This window comes from Dermochelys coriacea, chromosome 2 (genome assembly GCF_009764565.3).
Source record: "Dermochelys coriacea isolate rDerCor1 chromosome 2, rDerCor1.pri.v4, whole genome shotgun sequence".
In the NCBI taxonomy this organism is placed as follows: domain Eukaryota; kingdom Metazoa; phylum Chordata; order Testudines; family Dermochelyidae; genus Dermochelys; species Dermochelys coriacea.
The window spans coordinates 90,055,758-90,071,458 of NC_050069.1; the positions used below are offsets into that span (position 1 = coordinate 90,055,758).

General features: G+C 45.5%; 1 protein-coding gene across 8 annotated transcripts in view; it reads left to right on the forward strand.

Moving 5' to 3' along the window:
* Positions 1–642: 642 nt before the first annotated feature.
* The window catches only part of MTCL1 (microtubule crosslinking factor 1), a 185,327-nt gene continuing 170,268 nt past the window's right edge, over positions 643–15,701 (forward strand). For all 8 annotated transcript variants that reach the window (XM_043508090.1, XM_038392755.2, XM_038392756.2 and 5 more), the window contains exon 1: positions 643–1,842. In XM_043508090.1, the coding sequence (XP_043364025.1) occupies positions 841–1,842 (1,002 nt within the window). In that variant the 5' untranslated portion in view covers positions 643–840. The remainder of the gene's footprint in view (positions 1,843–15,701) is intronic.

Genomic DNA, 15,701 nt, shown 5'->3' on the forward strand with positions numbered 1-15,701 from the left:
CAAACCTACGGGGAAAGAATCTTTGCAAAGCAGTAAACGCTAACCAAAAGTATTTAACCTGAAATAGTACATAGCCAATGGCTGAAGAATTAAATTCCCTCACATCTGGGTTTATTATCGGTAGTAACTGGTCCAGGAACCCTTATAAAAACGCATACAGGGAGCTGTAGTAAAGAGGGGCTTGCACAGAGCAGTTTGGCTCAGTGACAGAGGGGGAGGATCATGCGCACAGACCGGGGAACCGTCAGGCCTGGAGAGACAGACAGCAGCGTTTGCAGTTTCTCTATTTCAGCAGCAGGAGCAAGGACCCAGAGACGATTGGAGGGTGCAGGCGAGAGAGAAGGAGATGGGGGTAGCCGCTGGAATGTGATGAATGATGGTTTGTAAGCTAAGGGAAAAGAAGCGAAGGAACCTGGAAAATAGTCATTTGCGTCGGACCAAAGAAAAGCGAGTCGATTTTGCGGGCTGCAAAATAACTTGAGCTGCATCAAGCTGATCCAGGGAGAGCGGCAGGAGGAGGAGGAGGCGGCTGCCACTAAGGGATTTGCTTTCATTTTATTGAAACAAGCCAGTGCCTAAAAGAGAGAGAGGAGGGGGGGGGGCTGAGGAGGGGCAGCCGCGGAGGGAGGGGGGGTGGTCTAAAGAAGAAAAGTGTGAGGCTTGTGGTTGGGGAGAAGCAGAAGTGATGAGAAAACAAACGGCAAGGCTGGGGGAGGCTGCTCGTGCTGCTGCGCTCTGCCGAGAGGCTCGCTGCCGCCGTTCCTGTGGGTGGGCAGGATTAGAGAGCCGCAAGTGCCCGCCACCCCCCGGGCTGCGGCTGCTTCTTCCTCTGCCTGGACCATGGAGACTTTAAATGGCACCAGCCCAAGTGACAACCTGAAGCAGCAGCAGGGCCACCACCACCCCCACGCTGAGAAGAAGAGACTGAACCGAGCCCCTTCCCCGGCCAGACCCTTCCTCAAGGATCTCCACGGCCGGGCGTCGTCTGCCAAGCCCCCGCCGGTGCCGCCCAAATCCCCCAGCCTCTCGGGCAAGCCGCAGCAGCCGGGCCCCCCGCCTCAATCCGCCGGGCTCCTGGCCACCCAGAGCCGCCTCTCCAGGCGCAGCGGCTCCCAGGGCGCAAAGGCAGCGGCACCAGCCGGGACGGGCGGCCGAGCGGGCAGCGCCAAAGCCTCCCTGTGGAGCAAGAAGGCGGCCCGAGGCCAGGAGCAGGGGGGCGGCAAGGCCGGGGCCAGGCAGGCCGGGGGGGAGCCGGGCCACCCGCCCGGCAAAGGCAGGAAGGGGAAGAGAGGCGCCCCCGCGCAGCAGGGGGGGTCCCTGGCTCCGGCCGCTGGGCCCGGGCTGGGCAGCGGCCATGCGGCCGGGGCGGCTCCGGCCAGGCTCAGCCACACGGACAGCAGCTCCGACCTGTCCGACTGCCCCTCCGAGCCGCTCTCCGACGAGCAGCGACCGGCCCAGGCCGCCAGCAGCGACGCCGAGTCCGGCACCGGCTCCAGCGACCGGGAGCAGCTGCCCGCCCCGGGCCGAGCGGGCACCCCGGTGCCCGGGGCCGGCCACCCGCTGGGCGCCCAGCCTCCCCCGGAGAGCCCCGCCGGCCAAGGGGCGGCGCAGCCGGCTCCGCCCTGCAGCCCGCGGGCCGCCTCGCCGGCCCCCGCGGCGGGCAAAGGCAGCGCGCCCGAGGGAGAAGAGGCGGCCGGGGGCCGAGGCGCGGAGAACGCGCCCGGCAAAGGGGACATGCGGCTGGGCAGCCGCGCGCCCGCCCCCTGCCGGCCGCCGGCGGCGGCGGAGGAGGAGCAGCTGCGGGAGATCGAGGAGCTGCGCTCGGAAAACGACTATCTCAAGGTAAACCGCGCCTGTGCCCGGGGGAGGGGCCAGCGGCCGGGCGCATCCCCCCAGCCCAGGGAGGCGGTGGGCACCTTCCCCCTCCAGGGCCGCGGGGCTGAGCAGGCGGGGGCGAGGGTAGGTGCGTGCATCGGGGGTAGATGGCAATTGCTGGGTGCGTTCCCGCTCCAGGGAAGTGGGGTGAGGGGTTGTGCTCCTGGTGTAATGGGGTCATGCTGGGGGATGGGTGTGTTCATTGAGTGGAGGGATGTCCGTTGCTGGGCATTTCCCCGTCAACCATTTGACAGTGCAGTAAAGCGGGCACTTAAGGGCTATCCACAGTGGCTCTAACGGCTGTGATCCTTGGTCTCCAGTACAAAGCATGGTAGTAGGCTGGGTGAAACTTTTGGAAGAAGTGGGGTGTTGAAGGCTCCGTTTTGATGAAGTGAGCTGTAGCTCTCGAAAGCTTACGCTCAAATAAACTTGTTAGTGGCTAAGGTGCCACAAGTCCTCCTTTTTCTTTTTGCGAATACAGACTAACACGGCTGCTGCTCTGAAACCTTAAAAAATGTAGTCTTCCATAAAAGGTCTGCTGTACTGGGATTTCTGCTGAAAGGAATCCAGCACATTTCTCCAAGCCAGTGTGCTGCAACAGAAACAATAAGGGTTGGATTCTTTAGTTAAAATGCAGTAATTGTGTCAGTCTGAATTCAGAAGCTATTTTTCTGAAACCGAACTAAAGTGAGCATCTCTTGGGAGTAAATCACCCACCAAAATCAATGTTATATTCACCAAAGCCGTGTAAAATAGATATGGATACACAGTATAAGTACATGAGCATTTGACCTTTTGACAGCAGTGTGAAGATCTAGTGCCATGGCAAAGCTAAAAAGGGCAGATAAGGAACTAATGCATGTTTATCTATAAAAGCCTGATTTGTGGAATCTATGGATGCATATAAATCTAGTTCAGTGTGCACTGTAAGGCTGTTATGCTTAGCTGGTGTGTGATATTTCAACAATCCCTAAACTTTCTTTCTATCCAAAGCATTATCTTTCTCTGTTGAATACATAGGAAATATCTTCCACTGTTTAGCTTTTCTTAAACTTTTTTTCTCTTTCACTTGAAATGGAAACAATGACTTAGTGTTATACTGTCCATTGTTATATTACTTTATTATAACAAACCCAAGTCATTAATTGGGAAGTACTAACAGGTTCTGGCTAAGATCAAGATCAACAACTAAAAGCTGTAGCTCACGAAAGCTTATGCTCAAATAAATTTGTTAGTCTCTAAGGTGCCACAAGTACTCCTTTTCTTTTTGCAAATACAGACTAACACGGCTGCTATTCTGAAACCTGTCAATATTTACACTATTATCCTAGTGTAAAATACACTTTTCTGTGTTAATTCTGCCCCCTCTCACTTATGTATTAATTCTACCCCCTCTAATTGGGAATGCTACCAGCTGAACTGATCCCCTGGAACCTTTAACTGGACATGTACATATGTATGATCTTTTGGTATGGCAAAGAGATTACATTCATAAAGATCTATAAATAAAGTAAACTGAGCTAATTGGGTAACCACACATACTGTACACTGTTTCTGGTGGATACAATCTTTGTTCTCTGGTTTTGCAAAAGCCTCATCCTGTAGGCTTTACTCAAACAAAACTCCCATTGAAGCCAGTAGGAGTTTTATCTGAGTAAGGACTGCACCAGAACAGGGCCCAAGGAACAGGTGAATTGGGTAACCCTGAAGAAGAGAAGGATGATACGTTGACAGAAAGAGGGACAAGGATTATGAAACTCTAGTGATTTGACTAAGGATAAACCTACACTTAAAATACTGCATTAGTGCAACTGCACTGATGCACTTACACTGCTGTAGTGCTTTAATGAAGACGCTCTCTATGCCAAGAGGAGAGCTCTCTCCTATTGGCATAGTTAATCCACCTCCCCAAATGGCAGTAGCCATGTCAATAGGAGAAGTCGTCCCGCTAACATAGCACTGTCTACATTGGGGGGGAAGGAGGCTTAGGTTGATATGACGTTGCTCGGAGGTATGGATTTTTTGCACTACTGAGTGACATAGTTATACTGTAGTGTAGACCAAACCTAAGATATCGGAAACAATGTTCATCATAGCAAAGAATTAACAATAGGGTGCCTCAGGGTTCTGTAGGTCCAGTGTTGCTCATGATTTGGAAAGGGGAGAGAGCAGTGACATAGGAAAACTTGCAATTGATACAAATTTGTTTAGAAAAGGAGTACTTGTGGCACCTTAGAGACTAACAAATTTATTTGAGCATAAGCTTTCATGAGCTACATGAGCTGTAGCTCATGAAAGCTTATGCTCAAATAAATTTGTTAGTTGCTAAGGTGCCACAAGTACTCCTTTTCGTTTTGCAGATACAGGCTAACATGGCTGCTACTCTGAAATTTGTTTAGGTTACTCAGGTCCAAAGAGGATTGGGAGGAACTCCAGAGGAATCTAACCAAGCTAAAGGGAATGGGTAACACAATGGCAAATGAAGTTAAATGTTGAAAAGTATATTGGAGGGGGAAAATGAACTACTCATTCGACTTACTAGGTTCTAAATTAACTGTGTTAACTCAGGAAAGACATCTGAACATCGCTGTAGACAACTCAATGAAAACCTCTGCCCTGCATGCAGCTGAAAAAGCAAACAAAATGTTACATTGTGGAGGAATAACACAGAAAATATAATAATACCATAATCTAAATCAGGGGTCTCAAACTCAAATGACCATGAGGGCAACATGAGGACTAGTGCATTGGCCTGAGGGCCGCATCACTGACACCCCCCACTTGCTGCCCCCGGCCCCGCTCCCACTCCACCCCTTCCATGAGGCCTGCTCCTGCCCTGCCTCTTCCCACTCTTTCCCCACAGTCCCCACCCCAACCCTGCCCCCTCTCTGCACTCAGGGGGTGCAGGAGGGGTGCAGGGTGTGGCAGGGGTTCAGGGCAGGGAGTTGAGGTGCAGAAGGGGTGAGGGGTGCAGCAGGGGGAGGGGTGCAGAGTGTGGCTGGGGGCTCCAGGCAGGGGGTTGGGGTGCAGGACAGGTGTGGGGTGTGGTTAGGGCAGGCAGAGAGTTGGGGTGCGGGCTCCAGCCTGGTGCCGCTTACCTAGAGTGGCTCCGGGGTGGCAGTGGCGCACACTGGGGCCTGGGCAGGCTCGCTGCCTGCCTGCCCTGGCCCCTGGCCCCACGCCGTGCTGCGCCGCACTGCTCCACTCCAGGAAGCAGCCGGAATCATGTCCCTGGGGGAGGGAGGGGCACACGGCTCAGTGTGCTGCTCTTGTGGCTCCTCCAGGTACCTCCCCCAAAGCTCCCATTGGCCGAGGTTCCCCGCTCCCAGCCAATGGGAGCTGCGGGCGGCGGTGCCTTGAAGCAAGAGTAACTCACGGCCCCCTGCGGACCCCCACCCCCAAGGCCACAGGGGCATGGTTCCGGCCGCTTCAGGGAGCGGTGCACCATGGGGTAGGCAGAGGGGGGTGCTGGAGTGGGGGCATGGGGAGCTTGGTGGGCCACATGAAAGACCCCTGTGGGCCACGTGTTTGAGACCCCTGAGCTAAATCAATGGTGTATCTGGAATACTGTGTGCACTACTGGTCACCCATCTCAAAAAGAATATTGCAGAATTGGGGTTGAGGCAAAAGCAAAGGGGCAAATGATTAGGGGCATGGAAAAACTCTCCTATGAAGAGAGGTGGAACAGAGTGGGATTCCTTATTTTAGAAAGGAATTAAGGGGGCATGATCAAAGTATATAAATAATGAATAATATAGAGAACAAATGTCAGATTTCTGGTCTCCTTGTCTCATAATAATAAGAATGGAGGGCAGGGACATTCAATTAAATTGAAAGGTGGAACATTCAGAACCAATACAAGGAAATACTTTTTCATGTAACAAGTAATTAATTCTGGAATTCATTGTCATGGGATGTCTTTGAAACCAAAATCCAATTATATGAAAAAAGGGAATTGGCCAATTATATGGATAACAAGGATATCCAAAGTTAATACTAAGAAATTTTGGAAAATATATTAAACTTCATGCTTCAGAGTTTAAAACAATCTGTAACTATTAAGGATTAGGAGGAGATTTAATGTGGGAGGGCAGATTATTACACAACTGCTTATTGTGAAGTTTTTTGCACCTTTCTCTGAAGCATCTGGTGCTGGCCATTGTCAGAGACAGGAGACTGGATGAGATGGACCATCGATCTGATGCAGTGAAGCAATTCCTATGGTAAAGAAATCAGTTCAAACTTCCTCTGGGTTATAGTTCTAGTCTTCTGTGCTTCTTTTTGAGTTATCACCTGCAGCAGTTGGGGCCCAACAGCTGTGTACTCTGCTTGACTTGAACGTTGACTTTTTAGTGTGTATTCATAAAAACATTTTCCCATTCTAAAAATCAGAACCACAGCAGTACACGTGGTCAGCTAGGTTTTGGTTTTTTTACCATTACATACATATAATTTGCTTAAAATTCTATTTTCCCTGTGATACGAAGGCTAGCTTTTTTTTCTGCTTTAATGGAAGGTGGTTTAAAGAATAATGGGTAAACTGTCAGCTATAGATGAACAAATAATGAGATAAATCCCAAAAGATGCCATTAATTTGTTGAGCATGTTCATTTGCTGAATTCTCTTGTGTGTAGTCCAAAAGGCAAGGCCAGCCATCACTATCCACTCACCCGTTTCCCTCCTACCAGCTGGGACATGGCAGTTGGTGCAGATAATTTGAAGGAACGTTTTGGGTGCTAATCTGATATGCAGTATATTTTCTTACAAAAAAGCTTCGGCTCATGGTATTGTTTCAGTCTGTTTTATTATAATGCTAAATATTAATGGAAATTTAAAAAGAATTGAATCAACAAACAGAATTATTTACTTCTATTTATATTTTTAAAATGCCTTCTTTTTTTCCCCTCTAGTATGCTGTGCACAAGCGTTTGCTAAGTAAGGTGCTGGTCCTGCAAAGAGGAAAGCACATGCTTAACTAGACACACAGTGGGCCAGATCTTCAGTTTAGCTATGCCATTTTACACCAGCTGAGGATCTGGCCCCAGGAGTACCCTACTACAGCATGTAAAGTTATGCCTGTGTGTAAATCTTTGCAGGATGAAGATCTAGCTGCATAATCTCACTGCTGTAACCCCCATCTTTTACCTCTTCCCCATCCTTTGAACTATGTCTAAAAGTTCTTCAGGTCATCTTTGTTAGAGCTTAGAGCTTGTCTACACGGCAGGGTAATGTGCTCAAGAAGTGTGTGATTTCTAAAATGCACTAACGCGTTGTGCAATAATTGGTGCATGTAGAGCCTGCTGTTGCACACTAAAAGTTCCCTAAGTACACGTTAACATACTGCTGTTTAAAACAGCACTGCATTAAAGCACACTAGGGAACCTTTAGTGCACACCAGTGAGGTCTACATGGACTAATTAATGCGCAACATGTTAGTGCACTTTAGAAACCACCCCCTGCACCCTCTAGGAGAGAACCTTACTTCACCATGTAGACAAGCCCTAAGTTATCTATCACTAAATAATAATAATTAGAAAAATTATCTAGAATACCAGTTTTTAAAATTACCAATGTAAAAACACACAAAACCAGGAACCTTATATTTCATTATTTCTTCAGTGTATTAGCCTTCACATAAGCACCTCAAGAAATGTAAACTGTAAGATAAAAAAGAGGATTTTTGTCTTGTATTTTAAATAAAGTTAGATCTCTAGCAAATCAATTCCTTTGAAATCAGACTAGTTTATTTTACCAACAGGCCAGAGGACCTGGTATAAAATCCATAGTATACCAGGACATCACAATATAAGAACTGGATGGTGATAGAATTTCATAATTGACTCATTTTCATGTGTTTTAGCAAGCCTCTTTGCCTAGGTAGTTTTATTTAACCTATACAGAAATAATGGAATCTTCCAGTAGCATACATAAGGTATCATATTATTTTCTGAGGCAAAGTTGTCACATCCGCTGTGAAATGTCACGACTGCTGAGACAGTGAAACCACCAAGCATTCAGACAGAAGGAGAATAAAAGCTAAGAGAACAAATTTTAATAAATGAATAAGCCCTAGAAGAAGCTAAGCTTTAAATGTACCTAAATGTTTTTAAATCAGCCTTGTTTAGAATATTAAAGTGATACATATGTAAGTTATTACTACTTTTCAGGTTTACTTTGCAGACTGCAGTCCATGGAAGAGGATAAATGATATACTAGTCCGGGGGGGGGGGAGGGAGGAGAGAGAGAGAGAGGTGTGTGTGTTTTGAGAGAGAGAAAACTCACTAAGGGCTTGATCTGGTGCTCTTTGAAATCAATGGTGCAAGATTGACCTTAAAGGATTTTCTCTTGCTCCCTTTCGCATCAGTAAGAGTTTTACCACTGGCTTAGTGGCACCAGAATCAGGGCCCAAATTTTAATTGTAATTGTAATTCAAAATTTCCGTGCTTACTCTTGGCATCAGATTAATTCAAATCAAATGAATTAAGGAAATGCTTATTTTAAGTAAAGAAATTTATTGGGAATAGTGATAATGTTAAATAATGGATTTTGCTATTCAAAAATAAAGGTGGACCTTTTAATATTTATCTTGATAAAAGATGGTGCTTTACAAATCCTCCCATCTTAAGTACTTTGCATGCTTCATGAAAAGTGTATGCAAAAAGGTCCTGAGCAAAACTTGAGCACTTACTACAATCATTAAAGTGCAACTAGTGCTTTCTCACATATACAATACTGGGTAATTTCACTGTGTATCAAGTAGCATAACTTGAAAATGCCATGAATGTTGCTACACTGTAGGCTAGCAGAAACTGTTCTCATAAACAGCATATCCCCAAAAATAGCACTTAAATTCGTAGATGAATGTCTTGCTTTGTCTTTCTTACTATTTCTTAGCAGTGACTTATGCTGTCTTTCATTGGAAAAGGGGATATTCCTGGGTAGGAATATTAATTTTTGTTTAAAATTACAATATGTATGACATAGTTATGCTATGCTTCACAACTTTCAGCTTCTTTTACATTGTAGCCCTTCTCAATTCAATGCTTTTGGATCATGTGTTTGAAAATGCCATACAAAGGTGTTTGGATCAATATACTTCACATGGACTATATTGTAGTTTCATTCAATGACCTACAGTAATTTAGTGTGTGCCGTAGGATTTCTATATGGCAAGAATGATCAGAACTGATGTGACTATTTTTTCATTTAGTAAGGGTTACAGAGGTTAGTACAAAAAAAGTTATTGTGGTCTTTCTTTGACATGCCCCTTTCCACACCTAATATGCATTAGTCATGTGGAAGAATAGAGGTAATAACCCTAGGCATCAAAATAATGTGACTCGTTTCAGACACAGGGTCAGTCAGCTGTTAGAATGAAATGTCAGTTTGGTAAACAATGGCAGTAGGTCCATGTGCCTTGTTAGCCACAGCTGTGGCTCTGCTGAAAACATTTATTTGTCCAGGGGGCAGAAGAGTGGATTATTTGTATAATGTGATAGACAATAGTTTCCTTCTGTAGGTTTTAGTAGATTATAGTAACATTGCACTAGCCAAACGACTACTCCAACTGTTCAAATGGTAGCAGTTAAGGAAATGTACTGAAACAGTAATAGCTCTGATTATTTGAAAAAAATACATAAACTGCATAAACACACAAACAAATGCTTAATTCTGTTTTCTGTTTTCCACTGGGGAAAAGCAGAACTTCCCTAAAATCACAGGTATTAATCATGTTAGAATTGTCAGAATTCTAAAATTGTTTTGTGCAACCAACATACAGAATGATAATGTAATGCTGCTTGCTCACAACTGATATCAACATTTGAGGATCAATTTAGAAATTTTAAACTGGTTTGACAGTTTGACAGCTGAATAATAATTTGAGGCATGCAGGGAACTTGCAGGTCATTGGCACATTCTGAGAAAGGCAACAATACTATTGTTTGATTAAATCAAATTAAATCAAAAACAACCTTCTTGGGGCATATTCATCTCTAGTGTAACTCTGCTGAAGTCATTGGAGTTACACCAGGGATGAATTGATCCCAATTGTAACATGGTAACCTACATAATGTTTGCAGTGTTGTGATAGCTGCTTTGGTCCCAGGCTCAGAGAGACTGAGAGGTAGGTGGGGTAATATCTTTTATTGGAACAACTTCTGTTGGTGGAAGGTACAAGCTTTTGAGCTACACAGGTCTGTGGAAGGAAACAGAATTTCTGAGCTAAAAAATGCAAGTTGGGACAGATTTGTAAGCAGAAGGGGTAACCCATGTTGGAGGCAGTCACCTGAAATAAATTGGGAATTGGGGGTTAGATTGTTATGCATAAAGGATTTGAAGTGTGCAGTTAAGGGTAGCAGGCAATGTGATGTGTTACAAATTGTTGTAATGAGCCATAATACTAGTGTCTCTGATAAGTCCGTGGTTTTTAGGTGTCAAGCCGAGTTATGAATTTAAATTCCCAGGCCTGCCTTTTGAAGGTGTACAGATTTCCTTTGAGGACAAGTATTGAAAGATCAGATACTGTACAGTGTAATCGCTTTGTGAAAAAGTATTTTCCCAGGTGATATGGTGTTTTTGTCTTTTATCATTTTCCTGTGTGAGTTCACTCAAGAGCGTAGTGATTACTTGTAAAAAGAAAAGGAGTATTTGTGGCACCTTAGAGACTAACTAATTTATTAGAGCATAAGCTTTCGTGAGCTACAGCTCACTTCATCGGATGCATTTGGTGGAAAAAACAGAGGAGAGATTTATATACACACACACAGAGAACATGAAACAATGGGTTTATCATACACACTGTAAGGAGAGTGATCACTTAAGATAAGCCATCACCAGTAGCGGGGGGGGGAAGGAGGAAAACCTTTCATGGTGACAAGCAAGGTAGGCTAATTCCAGCAGTTAACAAGAATATCAGAGGAACAGTGGGGGGTGGAGTGGGAGGGAGAAATACCATGGGGAAATAGTTTTACTTTGACTCATCCATTCCCAGTCTCTATTCAAGCCTAAGTTAATTGTATCCAGTTTGCAAATTAATTCCAATTCAGCAATGTATACCTTCAAATCAGCGGCACTGCGATGGGTACCCGCATGGCCCCACAGTATGCCAACATTTTTATGGCTGACTTAGAACAATGCTTCCTCAGCTCTCGTCCCCTAATGCCCCTACTCTACTTGCGCTACATTGATGACATCTTCATCATCTGGACCCATGGAAAAGAAGCTCTTGAGGAATTCCACCATGATTTCAACAATTTCCATCCCACCATCAACCTTCAGCCTGGACCAGTCCACACAAGAGATCCACTTCCTGGACACTACGGTGCTAATAAGCGATGGTCACATAAACACCACCCTATATCGGAAACCTACTGACCGCTATTCCTACCTACATGCCTCTAGCTTTCATCCAGATCATACCACTCGATCCATTGTCTACAGCCAAGCGCTACGATATAACCGCATTTGCTCCAACCCCTCAGACAGAGACAAACACCTACAAGATCTCTATCATGCATTCCTACAACTACAATACCCACCTGCTGAAGTGAAGAAACAGATTGACAGAGCCAGAAGAGTACCCAGAAGTCACCTACTACAGGTCAGGCCCAACAAAGAAAACAACAGAACGCCACTAGCCATCACCTTCAGCCCCCAACTAAAACCTCTCCAACGCATCATCAAGGATCTACAACCTATCCTGAAGGACGACCCATCACTCTCACAGATCTTGGGAGACAGACCAGTCCTTGCTTACAGACAGCCCCCCAATCTGAAGCAAATACTCACCAGCAACCACACACCACACAACAGAACCACTAACCCAGGAACCTATCCTTGCAACAAAGCCCGTTGCCAACTCTGTCCACATATCTATTCAGGGGATACCATCATAGGGCCTAATCACATCAGCCACACTATCAGAGGCTCGTTCACCTGCGCATCTACCAATGTGATATATGCCATCATGTGCCAGCAATGCCCCTCTGCCATGTACATTGGCCAAACTGGACAGTCTCTACGTAAAAGAATGAATGGACACAAATCAGACGTCAAGAATTATAACATTCAAAAACCAGTTGGAGAACACTTCAATCTCTCTGGTCACTCGATCACAGACCTAAGAGTGGCTATCCTTCAACAAAAAAGCTTCAAAAACAGACTCCAACGAGAGACTGCTGAATTGGAATTAATTTGCAAACTGGATACAATTAACTTAGGCTTGAATAGAGACTGGGAATGGATGAGTCATTACACAAAGTAAAACTATTTCCCCATGTTTCAGAGTAGCAGCCGTGTTAGTCTGTATTCGCAAAAAGAAAAGGAGTACTTGTGGCACCTTCTCTAAGGTGCCACAAGTACTCCTTTTCTATTTCCCCATGGTATTTCTCCCTCCCACCCCACCCCCCACTGTTCCTCTGATATTCTTGTTAACTGCTGGAATTAGCCTACCTTGCTTGTCACCATGAAAGGTTTTCCTCCCCCCCCCCCCCCGCTGCTGGTGATGGCTTATCTTAAGTGATCACTCTCCTTACAGTGTGTATGATAAACCCATTGTTTCATGTTCTCTGTGTGTGTGTATATAAATCTCTCCTCTGTTTTTTCCACCAAATGCATCCGATGAAGTGAGCTGTAGCTCACAAAAGCTTATGCTCTAATAAATTTGTTAGTCTCTAAGGTGCCACAAGTACTCCTTTTCTTTTTGCGAATACAGACTAACACGGCTGCTACTCTGAAACCTGTGATTACTTGTGATTACTTGTGTAGCTCAAAAGCTTGTACCTTCCATCAACAGAAGTTGCTCCAATAAAAATCCTTTGGCTTGCACTCGCCTCAATGGCCAACCACAGCCCCAAGGTCTAGCCCCTCACCTCAGGGGCAAGTTGCAGTCTGTCTAAGCCACAATCCTCTGTGGCCAGGTGCAGTGTAAGACGGAAGGGGGGACATAGGCCCAGCCACTACTCTGGGTCCCAGGGACCCTCTAGTGGCAGCCTCTCTCTGCCCTCCTTCGCTCCCCTCTTGTCCGTCTATCTTCCCTGGGCCTTAACTCAACTACCTTGTCTCAACCTACATAATGATATTATGAGATACTTAAAATATGAAAATGGGAATCACATAAAATTGAAACTCATGAATCTTTAAAAAAAATTTGGCATTTATGAGGGGCTACCAAGAACTTGTGCAGTCACTAGAACCTCGGCAGTTAATGCTATCTTTTTTCACTGATTTAATATATAACCTCCTAATTCCAGAACAAATATTGTTAGACATTGTAAGAGTAAATTGTGTTCCATTTTGTTGGATATTTAAAAAGTTGCTTGTATATTTTTCAATGTGCATAATTAGTAGAGCTGATGATTAATTGCAGTTAACTCATGCGATTAACTCAAAAAGATAATCATGATTAAAAAAATCATAATTAATCGCAGTTTTAACTGCACTGTTAAACAATAGAATACCAATTGATATTTATTAAATATTTTTGGACATTTTTCTACATTTTCAAATATACTGATTTCAGTTACAACACAGAATACAAAGTGTACAGTGCTCACTTTATATTATTGTATTAGATAACAAATATTTGCACTGTAAAATGATAAACAAAAGAAATAGTATTTTTCAGTTCACCTCATACAAGTACTGTAGTGCAATCTCTTTATCGTGAAAGTGCAAGTTACAAATGTAGATTTTTATTTGTTATATAACTGCACTCAAAACCAAAACAATGTAAAACTTTAGAGCCTACAAGTCTACTCAGTTCTACTTCTTGTTCAGCCAATAACTAAGACAAACAAGTTTGTTTACATTTATGGGAGATGATGCTGACCGCTTCTTATTTATAATGTCACCTGAAAGTGAGAAAAGGTGTTTGCATGGTCCTTTTATAGCCGGCATTGCAAGGTACTTATGTGTCAGATATGCTAAACCAGTGGTCTCTAAACTTTTTAAGCACAAGATCACTTTTTGAATTTAAGTGCAACCCAGGATCTACACCGCTCCTCCCCCAAGGCCCCACCCCTTCTTCGAGGCCCCAACCCACTCTCTCTATCCTCCCTCCCTCCGTCGCTCGCTCTCCCACACCCTCACTCAGTTTTACCAGGCTGGGGCAGGGGGTTAGAATCCTGGAGGGGGTGTGGGCTCTGGACTGGGGCTGAGGGGTTCAGAGTATGAAAGGGGGCTCCAGGCTGAGCCTGGGGCAGGGGGTTGGGGTGCAAGAGGGGGTGAGGGGTGCAACCTCTGGGAGGGAGTTTGGGTGTAGGAGGGGGCTCAGTGTTGGGGCAGGGGATTGGAATGCAGGTTTCTGCCAGAGGGGGTTATCCTGGGTGGCGGCACAGTGGGGCTAAGGCAGGCTCCCTGCCTGTCCCGGCCTCACACCGCTTCCAGAAGCTACTGGCACATCCCTGCGGCCTTTGGGTTAGGCACGTGGCTCTGCGTACTGCCTCTCCCTGCAGGCACCACCCCCGCAGCTCCCACTGGCTGCAGTTCCCAGTTCCTGGCCAATGGAGCTGCCGGGGCAGTGCCTACAGGCAGGAGAGGTGCACGGAGACCCCCTCCTCCACCATGCAGGGACATGCTGGCTACTTCCAGGAACGGCACAGGGCCAAGGCAGGCAGGGAGCCTACCTTAGCCTTGCTGCACCACCGAACTGTTAGGGGCCGGAGACTGTGATCGACTGGCATAGGCTCCATGACTGTCTACCGGTTGGTGACCACTGTGCTAACATTTGTATGCCCCTTCATTCTTCAGATACCATTCCAGAGGACACGCTTCCATGCTGATGACGCTTGTTAAAAAATAATGCATTAATTAAATTTGTGACTGAACTCCTTGGCAGAGAATTGTATGTCTCCTGCTCTGTTTTACTCGCATTCTGCCATATATTTCATGTTATAGCAATCTCAGATGATGACCCAGCACATGTTGTTCATTTTAAGAACACTTTCACAGCAGATTTGACAAAATGTAAAGAAGGAACGAATGTGAGATTTCTAAAGATAGCTACAGCACTCAACCTAAGGTTTAAGAATCTGAAGTGTCTTCCAAAATCTTAGAGGGACGAGGTGTGGAGCATGCTGTCAGAAGTCTTAAAAGTCCAATGCAGAAACTACAGAACCCAAACCACCAAAAACGAAAATCAACCTTCTGTTGGCAGCATCTGACTCAGATGATGAAAATGAAGTGCATAAATCCGCACTGCTTTGAATCATTATCAAGCAGTACCCGTTATCAGGATGGACACATGTTCTCTGGAATGGTGATTGAAGCATGACAGGTGACATTGCAAACAAGAAGTGGGCAGTATTATCTCCTTCAAATGTAAACAAACTGCCTTATGTTGACCTAACTGTGTTGTGTAGACCAGGCCATAGTTTCACAGAAGGAGATGTAACCTCTGAGGGTATGTCTATACCGCAAAGAAAAACACATGGCACCAACTTTCAGAGTCCAGGTCAGTTGACTCAGGCTTGTGAGGTTTGGGCTGTGGGCCAAAAATAGCTGTGTAGACTTTCCTGCTTAGGCTGAAACCTGTGCTCTGAGACTCTTCTCCCCTCCCCCCCCCAAGTTTCAGAATCTGGGCTCTAGCCTGAGTGGGAATGTCTGCATTGCTATTTTTAGCTCTGCAGCTTGAGCTCCATGAGCCTGAGTTAATTGACCTGGACTCTGAGACTATGCCATGGATTTTTTTTTGCAGCGTAGACATACCCAAAGACTACCAAGTCTGGAAAACTTGCAGAGTTTTCACTGAGGCACTTTGGGCCTGGATAAACTATTATTCTCTAGGAACAGAATAATAAGTGTGTGAATGATCAGATACTTATAAG